The 13358-nt window shown below is 41.4% G+C and overlaps 1 protein-coding gene across 1 annotated transcript in view; it reads left to right on the forward strand.

Moving 5' to 3' along the window:
• The window catches only part of nlk2 (nemo-like kinase, type 2), a 54198-nt gene that overhangs the window by 24070 nt on the left and 16770 nt on the right, over nt 1–13358 (forward strand). Inside the window, exons 7-8 of the mRNA XM_061681292.1 lie at nt 2236–2337; nt 9374–9460. Coding sequence (XP_061537276.1) covers nt 2236–2337; nt 9374–9460 — 189 coding nt within the window. The remainder of the gene's footprint in view (nt 1–2235; nt 2338–9373; nt 9461–13358) is intronic.

The raw sequence follows: 13358 nt of genomic DNA on the forward strand, positions 1-13358 counted from the left end.
TGTTAAAATAATTTAAGTTCATTTTTTCCCTCATTAATGTACACCCAGCACCCCGTATTGACAGAAAAAAAAAACGGAATTGTTGAAATTTTTGCCGATTTATTAAAAAAGAAAAACTGAAATATCACACAGCCATAAGTATTCAAACCCTTTGCTGTGACATATATTTAACTCTGGTGCTGTCCATTTCTTCTGATCATCCTTAAGATGGTTCTACACCTTCATTAGAGTCCAGCTGTGTTTGATTATAGTGATTGGACTTGATTAGGAAAGCCACACACCTGTCTATATAAGACCTTACAGCTCACAGTGCATGTCAGAGCAAATGAGAATCATGAGGTCAAATGAACTGCCTGAAGAGCTCAGAGACAGAATTGTGGCAAGGCACAGATCTGGGCAAGGTTACAAAAAAAATTTCTGCTGTACTTAAGGTTCCTAAGAGCACAGTGGCTTCCATAATCCTTAAATGGAAGACGTTTGGGACGATCAGAACCCTTCCTCGAGCTGGCCATCCGGCCAAACTGAGCAATTGGGGGAGAATAGCCTTGGTGAGAGAGGTAAAGAAGAACCCACAGATCACTCTGGCTGAGCTCCAGAGATGCAATCGGGAGATGGGCCAAAGTTCTAGAAAGTCAACCATCACTGCAGCCCTCCACCAGTCGGGGCTTTATGACAGAGTGGCCCGACGGAAGCCTCTCTTCAGTGCAAGACACATGGAGTTTCTCTTCAGTGCAAGACACATGGACACATGGGGGAAAAAAAAAAAAAAAACACCTGAAGGACTGCAAGATGGTGAGAAATAAGATTCTCTGGTCTGATGAGACCAAGATAGAAATTGTTGGCCTTAATTCTAAGTGGCATGTGTGGAGAAAACCAGGCACTGCTCATCACCTGTCCAATACAGTCCCAATAGTGAAGCATGGTGGTGTCAGCATCTTGCTGTGGGTGTGTTTTTCAGCTGCAGGGACAGGACGACTTGTTGCAATCGAAGGAAAGATGAATGCGGCCAAGTACAGGGATATCCTGGACGAAAACCTTCTCCAGAGTGCTCAGAACCTCAGACTGGGCCGAAGGTTCACCTTCCAACAAGACAATGATCTTAAGTACACAGCTAAAATACCAAAGGAGTGGCTTCAGAACAACTCCGTGACTGTTCTTGAATGGCCCAGCCAGAGCCCTGACTTAAACCCAATTGAGCAGCTCTGGAAAGACCTGAAAATGGCTGTTCACCAACATTCACCATCTGCAATGAGGAATGGCAGATGATCCCCAAATCCAGGTGTGAAAAACCTGTCGCATCATTCCCAAAAAGACTCATGGCTCTATTAGCTCAAAAGGGTGCTTCAACTATAAATACAGAGCAAAGGTCTGAATACTTATGGCTGTGTGATATTTCAGTTTTTCCTTTTTAAAAATCTGCAAAAATTTCAGATGTGCTAACCAGTCATCCACCGTGCCGCAATATTATTATTATTATTATTATTATTATTTAATGAGGTCGTGCCACAAATTCAGCTATTCTGTTTTTATGCATCATGGGGAAAAAGAATGATCTTTCTGTTGGTGAATAGTATAAAATAGAACTTATAATGTAATAACTGTTTGCCAATAACGTTATAACTTATTAAGTTATTGGCTGGTTATTAAATTTTTGGCCTGGTTTAAAAAAAAAAATATATATAAAATCTTTGAAAAAGGCTTAGGGTTAGTTAGGTGACTAATATCACTTTATTCAACTTTTTATTTTGGGACACAACTGTGAAAATGCATACTATAGGTTCAGGACTTATATTATTGGCCAATTATTACGTTATGGGCCTATTACATTTTAAAAAGGGGCGACATTGTAAAAACGGCAAATTTTATTATGCTATGAGCTTTGATTACGTAATGTACCATAATGGCCCATAAGGTAATAAATGTGCCTTTTTAAAATGTAAACATAATTTAATATTACTTCAATTTTTACATTTGCAAAGATTTATTTATTTTTATTTATTTTTTTATTTTTTATTTTTTTTAACCAGGCCAATAGTTATTTTATTGGGCAGTTATTACTTTATGGGCCTATTACATTTTAAAATGTCAAATTTATTATGTTATGAATTTCTCCAAACCCCTCCGTGCAAGAGCCTCCAAATGTTTGCAGACTTTACAATGATGTTTAGGCCAGGCAGCGCTATCACATATTTAGATTTGGTCTTTGTTTTAATGCGCTGTTTTGGCTATCCATAGCTGGATTTGATCACTGACTTGTTGGGGACTCCTTCTATGGAGGCGATGAGGACAGCATGTGAAGGAGCTCGTGCACACATTCTCAGAGGACCTAACAAACAGGTAATCAGGTTTCTCGTGTCAGGAATTTGTTTTTCTGTCTGACATGCTGAGTTGTCATATGCTTCTTTGTTTTTCTAATGACCTTTGGACACTTGGACCTTACACCTAAAGTTCTAGTACAAGGTTCAATATTGCAGACTAAACAAAGCGCATTATTGGACTGCACTACAGAGTTCCACGAGTTTTAATAGATTTGGAGTGGTTAAATATTGCCAAGTCGATATGAGCCATGCTGATAAACTCTTCACCCAAAATGACGAAGTGTTGCAATAAAATAAAACAAAATATTAGTTGTCCTGTCATTTAGTATTTGAGGACGGAAAGTGCCCTTTGGCATGACAAATAATGTGAGCTCCCATGACACCATGACTGTCATGTTATAGACCAATCATTTTCACTCAAAACACTGTGGTGCCTTACCTGCATCCACACTTGTCTTGGGACTTGAATTTATTCCCTCAAATTAAGGATTATTTGTGTTCAAGAGGGTTTCGTCACAGGCTTCCACCTGAGTCCATTAATTTTTGTGTAGGTAAGCCATGTATGCTTAAGCTAGTGCTACTATCCTCTGTCAAGCATTTCATAGCTACCTATGGCATCCGCTGCTTCCTCATTTCTGCATTGTCTGATTGGGAGCAAAACATGTACAAGCTTCACAGACTCTTGCAGAGGAGGATTTTGGACCATTGGCTGCATATAGCAGAGGCTTCAAAAGTGACCTGTGTCTCTGAGGCTGCAATGAAAGCTCAGGAACTAACTGGTTGCAACAAGTGTCTCTTGGGGGTCATGGAGGATGCAGGAATTTATTTCCCGCCACTGTTCAATAAGGTCTTTGAGGCGTATGCCAAGCCTTCTGAGACCTGTTTAAGGGGGTTTGGGTGGGCTAGCGTAGTTGCTAAGGCCTCTGTTCACGTGTATGAGGTTGTACCATTTGGATGTGACTGCGTTTTAAAGGGGAACTAAATTTATGTATTTATTTTTGCATACGTTGTATGTGGCGCCACTAGTCGAAACACGGTATTCTCATTAATAGTGGGTTCATGGAATCATAATTTAATAGACAATTCATAAATTTTCATCCATCTCATGGGTGCACTATGTTTGGCAATATCACCCTCCGCTGTCGACCAAAATTAAACTGCTCTCGCGCTTGTGTTGCAAAAGACACGGCTAGGGCTGCAACTAAAATAATTTTAATCGATTAATCTGTCTATTTGAGGTGAGACAGGTTCTCGGTGAAAAAGGAGGAGCTTCCAGAAGACTGGACCACTGCAGCCAAGGTGATCAGAGAGGCAGGCAGGAGAGTACTTGGTGTATCTTCTGGCAGGAAAGGAGAGAAGGAGACTTGGTGGTGGAACCTCACAGTACAGGAAATCATACAAGGAAAAAGGTTAGCGAAGAAGAAGTGGGACACTGAGAGGACCGAGGAGAGGCAAAAGGAATACACTAAGATGCGACATAGGGCAAAGATAGAGGTGGCAAAGGCCAAACAAGAAGCATATGAAGACATTTATGCCAGGTTGGACACTAAAGGAGGAGAAAAGGATCTATACAGGTAGGCCAGACAGAGGGATAGATGGAGATGGGAAGGATGTGCAGGTTAGGGTGATTAAGGATAGAGATGGAAATATGTTGACTTGTGCCAGTAGTGTGCTAGATAGATGGAAAGAATACTTCGACGAGTTGATGAATGAGGAAAATGAAAGAGAAGGGAGAGTAGAAGAGGCAAGTGGTGGACCAGGAAGTGGCAATGATTAGTAAGGGGGAAGTTAGAAAGGCATTGCAGAGGATGAAAAATGGAAAGGCAGTTGGTCCTGATGACTTTCCTGTGGAGGTATGGAAGCATCTAGGAGAGGTGGCTGTGGAGTTTTTGAACAGCTTGTTCAATAGAATTCTAGCACGTGAGAAGATGCCTGAGGAATGGAGGAAAAGTGTGGTGGTGCCCATTTTTAAGACCAAGGGTGATGTGCAGAGCTGTGGCAACTAGAGGAATAGTTGATGAGCCACACAATGAAGTTATGGGAAAGAGTAGTGGAGGCTAGACTCAGGACAGAAGTGAGTATTTGCGAGCAACAATATGGTTTCATGCCTAGAAAGAGTTCCACAGATGCATTATTTGCCTTGAGGATGTTGATGGAAAAGTACAGAGAAGGTCAGAAGGCACTACATTGTGTCTTTGTAGATCTAGAGAAAGCCTATGACAGAGTACCCAGAGAGGAACTGTAGTACTGCATCCGGAGGTCTGGAGTGGCAGAGAAGTATGTTAGAATAATACAGGACATGTACGAGGGCAGCAGAACAGTGGTGAGGTGTGCTGTAGGTGTAACAGACGAATTTAAGGTGGAGGTGGGACTGCATCAGGGATCACTCCTGAGCCCCTTCCTGTTTGCAGTGGTGATGGATAGGCTGACAGATGAGGTTAGACTGGAATCCCCGTGGACTATGATGTTTGCAGATGACATTATCTGCAGTGAAAGCAAGGAGCAAGTGGAGGAACAGTTAGAAAGGTGCAGTCATGCACTGGAAAGCAGAGGAATGAAGATTAGCCAAAGTAAGACAGACTGTATGTGCATGAATGAGAGGGGTCGTGGGGGAAGAGTGAGGCTACAGGGAGAAGAGATAGCAAGGGTGGAGGACTTTAAATACTTGGGGTCAACCGTCCAGAGCAATGGTGAGTGTGGTCAGGAAGTGAAGAACCTGGTCCAAGCAGGTTGGAACGGGTAGAGGAAGGTGTCAGTTGTGTTATGTGACAGAAGAGTCTCTGCTAAGATGAATGGCAAAGTTTATAAAACAGTGGTGAGGCCAGCCACGATGTACGGATTAGAGACAGTGGCACTGGAGAGACAAGAAGAAGCAGAGCTGGAGGTGGCGAAATGTAGATGTTGAGGTTTGCTCTCGGAGTGACCAGGTTGGATAAAATTAGAAATGAGCTCATCAGAGGGACAGCCAAGGTTCGATGTTTTGGAGACAAAGTTAGAGAGAGCAAACTTCGATGGTTTGGACACGTCCAGAGGAGAAATAGTGCGTATATTGGTAGAAGGATGATGAGTATGGAGCTGCCAGGCAAGAGAGCTCAATGAAGACCAAAGAAAAGGTTGATGAATGTCGTGAGGGAAGACATGAGGGCAGTTGGTGTTCAAGAGGAGGATGCAGGATCCAGGCTTACATGGAAAAGGATGAGACGCTGTGGCGACCCCTAAAGGGATAAGCCGAAAGGAAAAGAAGAAAAAGATTGCCGAATTTTTTTTTTCAAACCCTCTCGTGCATGAATTATGAAAGCCTGAGGCAAGATTTATTTTTCTTAGGTCCTGAAAAAAAACATTTTCTTCACAAAGTTCATTTTTTTCAGGGAGTTACAAACCTGTCTACTCCAATGGACTTCAAACGCCTAAGCGCTTAAAGCTATATAGTATGTAACTCCCCCCATAGCTCAAATTCTGCATTACAAAAAAAAAACAGAGCCGTCACTTCAATATCACGTAGGCAATGCATGTTATGCCCCTTATGTGATTCTACAACATTTTTGCTATGTTTTGAAGGGCATGTGTCATTTTCCGTGCTGTCATTTCCGTGCCATCCTTTGCAGTGCACCACTAAGGCCGGCGTGGGAAATGAATAGGGAATTCACTAAATATAAAAACAAAAAAGAGATAATGACATACAGTACAATGTTAGAGGAGCTGAATGGCTAAATCAGCATTTCATCTCCTCTAGTAGTGGCTTGGGTGAAAATAACTTTTTTTTTTAAAAAGTTGTGATTTATAGCTTGAACATAACTAGTGCAACCATAATGTAAGAATGAGCTAAATTGAGTATTATGATAAAGCTAGGAACAATTTTTTCTTTGTTTTTAAAAACATTATCATACTTTCACGCATTCTAACATTGTAAGGACCTATTTTTTTTGTCCTAAATAAGCACATAAATAGTGCCAACAAGCTAATTCAATGTTTCAAACCATCTCCAAAAACCAGAACAATTTAGTTAGCCATACCATAGTTCTTTAAGGGTGCCGGACTGGTATTGCAGCAACACACATCTCTGAACATCTGCATCATGCTGCTTCTTTGAACATTTATTTTCAATTAAATCTCTGTTTAGCTTCTGTCCATCAATCCGAGGCTGTATGAAAGCCAAGCAAAGCATGCGAGGCACAGTGGCACCCAGTACTGCATGCAGATGTATTTGGTCTTCCGTTTGAATGCAACATAGCGGCATCTGTTTGCATTTTTGACCTGGGTGAGATAGGGCCAGCAATTTCCTGTGCTGAACTGGTCTTCATGGGGCACTTTGGTGACTGTCCTACGCTTTACCAGAGGTGGGGGTCACACTTGGTCTTCCTCTTCTTGTTTACTGGAGGCACCCCGTATTTATCAGTGAACAGGCTACAGAACCTTTAAATTGGAGGAGATACATTTTTTACAATCCAGACATCAGGTAAAGGCGCCAGGCATTTACAATGGTCACATCCAAAGAAATGAAAAAACACTTGGCTGTACCACCGCTTGTTCCTTTGTCTGTGGGGATACATTGACACACATTGGTCAACAAGATCCACTCCACCCATGTGTTGATTGTAAAGGGCTACCGAGAAGGGTCTCTGGACCCTGATTCTTTTTTCCTTCTTGAGCCATCTGTTTGCCACATCTTCAGATTTTTAAAGAATTTATTAGCAAATTATGGTGGAAAATAAGTATTTGGTCAATAAAAGTTCATCTCAATACTTTATGTAACCTTTGTTGGCAATGACAGAGGTCAAATGTTTTCTGTAAGTCTTCACAAAGTTTTCACACACATGCTGGTATTTTGGCCAATTCCTCCATGCAGATCTCTTCGAGAGCAGTGATGTTTTAGGGCTGTTGCCGGGCAACACAGACTTTCAACTCCCTCCAAAGATTTTCTATGGGGTTGAGATCTGGAAACTGGCTCGGCCAATCCAGGACCTTGAAATGCTTCTTACACAGCCACTCCTTCGTTCCGTGGGGGGGGCGGGGGGGAGGGGGGGGGATCATTGTCATGCTGAAAGACCCAGCCACGTTTCATCTTCAATGCCCTTGCTGATAGGAGGAGTTTTTTTTTTTAATCAGTTTATTTGAAAGGGGACAATGCAATTTCATAAAACACATGAAATACACATGGTTAAAAAAGCCAGAATTAGCCAAAAGGCTAGTTTTCATCTGTAGTCCCCTGGCCATGATGTAAAAAAGCAGTAAAATACATCTACAAGACAATATAATACAGGATACATAAAGACTTAATATACTATTAAGAGAGAATAAAACCACAAATCATTTGATCATAACAACAACAAAAAACATCATAACATACTTGTCTTTTAGTGTTGGCAGCTATAGGTGTTAACTAACCACATTTTCAGTTTTTTTGTGAAGGCCTTGTATGTTGTAAGCAGTTTAACCTCCTCAGGTACTGAGTTCCACTCACCAGCGCTCCTCACTGACCAGGCTGACTTACTGAAAGTGCTCCTGCGCAGAGGAATGAGGCAGTCACCTCTGACAGCGCCTCGAGTGACACGCTCAGAGCTGTTTCTTTGGCTGATGAACTCAGCCAGAGGAGCTGGAGCCAAATCATGCAGTACTTTATAAATCAAATTTAAATCTCCAAATATGTGAAGACTGTCCCAATTTAAAAGACTGTATTTTTTTTAGAATTGCACAGTGATGATAGTGCCTTGGTTTTTTCAACACTTTAATTACTTGTTTGTACAAAACTTCCAATGGTTTTTTTGCATTCTGACCAGCCTGGGACCAACTGATGATGCAATAGTTAAAGTGACTAAGAATCATTGAATATAAGTAAATTTTTGCGGTTTCAGTTGCCATTTCATTTCGAATTACACGAAAATTTGCGAGTAATTTGATATTTTTACACAATTTGTCAATATGGGCTTTATGGGTTTTCACTCGAAATATCACGATACATAGCCCCATTCATTCTTTCCTTTTACACTGATTAGTCGTCTTGTTCCCTTTGCAGAAAAACAGCCCCAAAGCATGTTTCCACCCCCATGCTTCACATTAGGTATGGTGTTCTTTGGATCCAACTGAGCATTCTTTCTCCTCCAAACACGATAAGTTTAGTTTTGACCAAAAAGTTCTATTTTGGTTTCATCTGACCGTATGACATTCTCCCAATCCTTTTCTGGATCATCCAAATGCTCTCCAGCAAACTTCAGACGGGCCTGGACATGTACTGTCTTAAGCAGGAGGACACGTCTGGCACAGCAGGATTTGAGTCCCTGGCGGCGTAGTGTGTTACTGATGGTAAACTTTGTTACTTTGGTGTAATGTTACCTTTGCGAATGTTTCGTTCAGAAGGACAAATCTCTTTGGTGAACGAATTGAAGCAAATCAGTTCATGAAATGATTCGTTGTTTTAGCTTGTCCGCCCCCCGCCGCCGTGAGTCGACCGAGTTGGCTGGGAGCGGAAACGGAACTGCTGAAGCGTTCTGTCACTCACTTCTGAATCTTCGGCGAATGACCAATGAGCAGCCAGCGTGCAGGCTGGGGTGGGACTTCATTAAACGTACTGCCATGTGATTTGCGATTCGCCAGCGTTTTCACTCACTTCGGCGAATGACCAATGAGAAGCCAGCGTCAGGCAGTGCCCTGCAGGTGGAGGAGGGACTTAAGTGAATTGAGTGATTCGTTCAGTGAACTGCTGTACTGAAGAACTGAAGAGTGATTTGTTCAGTGAACTGGTGTAATGAAGAACTGAAGAGTGATTCGTTCAGGGGAGGGACTTGAGTAAACTGAGTGATTCGTTCAGTGAACTGGCCTACTGAAGAACTGAAGACTGATTTGTTCAGTGAACTGGTCTACTGAAGACTGATTTGTTCAGTTTACTGGCGTACTGAGGAACTGAAGAGTGTTTCGTTCGTTGAACCGTTAGACACGAGCGATTATCTCTTCTCCCTGTAGCCTCACTCTTCCCCCACCACCCCTCTCATTCATGCACATATATTCTGTCCTACTTCGCCAAATCTTCATTCATCTTCTGATTTTTGCTTTGTTTACAGCCATCCCTTCCTGTTCTTTACACACTGTCCAGTCAAGCGACTCATGAAGCTGTCCACCTCCTCTGCAGGATGCTGGTATTCGATCCGGTGAGTTATTATATCGCACCAGATTGTAGGCAGTTTATATTGTTTGTTGAACACAGGTCAGTGTTTTATTTAAAAGATGCATACTTTTAACATCACCAACTTCTTCACTAGATGGCGCTAGAACTATACTGTAGTGCGTTCATCCAGTTGTGTGGTAAAATGCATCACTCTCCAACCTTGTTTTTCTGGTTTCATGTTTAAATTGCATTTGTTTGAATGAATCCTAGTAACATCATATAACCAGTTGTTTTTACAGAATCAAACTCCTGTTCAAGGAAAAAAAAAAATATATATCAACAAAATGGCTTGCGAAAAATATTGCAGCTCTCACTCTTCTACCTTTAAAACATCATCTTGCGCATAACAAAGGACATTTTGTAGTTATAGGCTCTGTTCCCATCAATAACAAAACAGCAGAGAAAAAAGAATGTGTGGTAATGCCAAGTGGCTTCAGTGCAGGTATGATTCCGGCATATTTAAATGAGGTCATCGGTGTGAAAATGTATGTGTACTTCACAAGAAAAGGTGCATTATGCTGATACACTATTGCCAAAAGTATTTGCTCACCTGCCTCACATATGAACTTAAGTGACATCCCATACCTAATCGAAATGGTTCAATATGACTTTGGTCCACCCTTTGCAGCTATATCAGCTTCAACTCTTCTGGGAAGGCTATCCACAAGGTTTAGGAGTGTGTTTATGGGAATTGTTGACCATTCTTCCAGAAACGCATTTGTGAGGCCACACACTGATGTTGGACGAGAAGGTCTGGCTCTCAGTCTCTGCTCTATTTCATCCCAAAGGTGTCCTATCAAGTTGAGGTCAGGACTCTCTCCAGGCCAGTCAAGTTTATCCACACCCAAGTCTCTCATCCATGTCTTTATGGACCTTGCTTTGTGCACAGCCATGTTATGAATGGAAGAACTGTTCCCACAAAGTTAGGAGCATGGAATTGTCCAAAATATTGGCTCCTCAGTTCCATTGAAAGGAACTCAGAATGTTTTTGCATAGCAAGAACCTTTGGACAATTCATTGCTTTCAACTTTGTGGGAATAGTTTGTGTATGGCCCCTTCCTGTTCCAACATACCGAAACTGTGCACCAATGCACAAAACAAGGTCCATAAAGACATGGAGAGAAAGTTTGTTGTGGAAGAACTTGACTGGCCTGCACAGAGCCCTATCACCAACCTGATAGAAACCCTTTGGGATGAATTAGACTGTAGACTGAGAGTCAGGCCTTCTCATCCAACATCAGTGTGTGACATCACAAATGTGCTTCTGGAAGAATGGTCAAAAATTCCCTACACATACTCTTAAACCTTGTGGAAAGCCTTTTCAGAAGAGTTCAAGCTGTTGTAGCTGTAAAAGGTGGGCTGATGTCATTAAACCCTACTGATTAAGAAGGGGATACCATTTCAGATCCTATGTGAGTTAAAGTAGGTGAGTGAATACTTTTGCCAATATAGTGTACCTCAGTGGCTGAATACGGACAGTGTGTTATCAAAACATTTTGACCAAATATTTAAGGATGTGCACAACCATAACTTAAAATTATTCATAATACATTTCAAGTTCCTTCTTCTTTTCATTGTATCTTTCCTCATTGAATTGTGTTTTTGACATTTCAAGTTAAAATCTCTAAAATTTCTCTCTAAAATCACTGTGTGTAGTAAATGGGTATGTTATTTTTAGGATGCACTGATACTGGTATCATAAAAATGCTCCAATACTATACTTTCCATGCAGTATGTCAGTATGAGCCATGCCAGTTGTTGTATTTCGGCCAGCACTTGAGGAGTTTCTTGAGCACCATCTCCTGTTGCTGCTGCTCGCTGCTGCCTGAATGAAGCTGCGACAGAGGAGGCCAGGCATGCAGTCAACACGCTATGCCAAGACTGCCGCGGTTGCTCGTCAACGGAGGCTACCTGGTGTATCCTGCCAGTAGCCTAGTAGCATATAAAACTCAAAGGTTTAACCATGCACGTATTCACAGAGCTTTACAGTGAAACTGCGAATGGCTCATTAAATCAGTTTTGATTCCTTTCATCACTCCGCCGTTACCTGGATAACTGGGGGAATCCTAGAGCTAGTACCTGCAAATGATTGCCGAACCTCTGGGATGCATACATTTGTCAGACCCAAAACCCATGCGGGCAACTCACCCCCCCCCCCCCCCCCCCCCCCCCACACACACACACACACACACACACTTTAGTGTGAGTGATGACAAGGTCTGTCTCTAAAAAGTATTATGTACAGAGGGTACGGAAAGTATTCAGACTCCCTTAGATTTTACACTATGTTGCAGCCATTTGCTAAAATAATTAAACTTTTACCTCTTAGAATTAAGGCAAAAAACTTTCATCTTCGTCTCATCAGACCAGAGAATCTCATTTCTCACTATCTTGGAAGTTCTTCAGGTGTTTTTAGCAAACTCCACGCGGGCTTTCATGTGTCTTGCACTGAGGAGAGGCTTCCGTCGGGCCACTCTGCCATAAAGCCCCGACTGGTGAAGGGCTGCAGTGGCGGTTGACTTTCTAGAAATTTCTCCCATCTCCCGACTGCATCTCTGGAGCAAAGCCACAGTGATCTTTGGGTTCTTCTTTACCTCTCTCACCAATGAAGGTGTAGAACCATCTCAAGGATGATCAGAAGAAATGAACAGCAACCAAGTTAAATATATGAGTGTCACAGCAAAGGGTCTGAACACTTATGGCTGTGTGATATTTCAGTTTTCTTTTTTAATAAATCTGACAAAATTTCAACAATTAAATTGTTTTCTGTCAATATGGGGTGCTGTGTGTACATTGAGGAGGGGGGGGGGGGTGAACTTGAATGATTTTAGCAAATGGCTGCAATTTAACAGAGTGAAATTTTTAAGCATGTTTGAATACTGTATGAGTGAAATGTATACTCGTTGATTACAAATTTCATCACAATTGTAGGGCATAATGGCATTATCAAGTATTAGTACTTGGTATCTGCGAGTGCCCAAATACAAGTACTTGTACTCTGTCTGGGAAAAAAGTGGTATTGGTCCATCCCTAGTTATTTTTCATCCATGCATTTTTGCTCTTGCACATTGGCCTGTTCAGGGAAGCTAACTGATCAATGCTGACTTAGGATAAAAGGCTAGGTTATTTTCTTTCACATAAAATCTTAAAAAGGGGGCTTTACAAGTACACTCTTTGGTGCATTTCAACATTTTCATGAAAATAATGTACACAGTATTAATGTATTCACAGTATTATATCATTAGACCCGATAAGCTGAATCATTAGGTGTAGCTGAAATAATTGGTTATGCAGTGTTGTTACACATTTTTCTCGTCAGTTCACCGCTCTTTCTCAAGAATAGATTTTTTTTCTCTCAAACAATTCGGCAGCTCAAACAATTACCCCTAAAATACATCCAATCATCAGCGATCATGCACCAATTTCTCTCGATCTAAAAGTTGAATCAAGACATGGCGCTTCAACACGTCCCTATCGAAGGACCCGGATTTTGATTCTTTTGTGAGGAAGGAATGGGATGAGTTTTTGAAATTCAAAAACTCCCCAACCATATCCCTATCCCTGTTGTGGGAAACCGGGAAAGCTGTATTGAGAGGTTGAATCATATCATACTCTTCGTATAAAAAAAAAAAAAAGAACACAAATTGGAAAATGGAATTGAGGAAAAAATTAAACACCTCACAGAAGAATATGTAATTAATCCGACAGATACGCTTAGAAACCAACTTCAAAAGGCAAAACATCAATTAGGCATTATCCAAAAGAACAGATTTTCGACAACAGTTAAGATACACTAACTTTGATTATAGTAATAAATCAGGAAAATTCCTTGCGAACCAACTTCAGCGCAATAAAGAAAAGTAATTAATCACAGCCATTCA

This window comes from Phycodurus eques, chromosome 7, assembly GCF_024500275.1.
Source record: "Phycodurus eques isolate BA_2022a chromosome 7, UOR_Pequ_1.1, whole genome shotgun sequence".
Classification (NCBI taxonomy): Eukaryota; Metazoa; Chordata; class Actinopteri; order Syngnathiformes; family Syngnathidae; genus Phycodurus; species Phycodurus eques.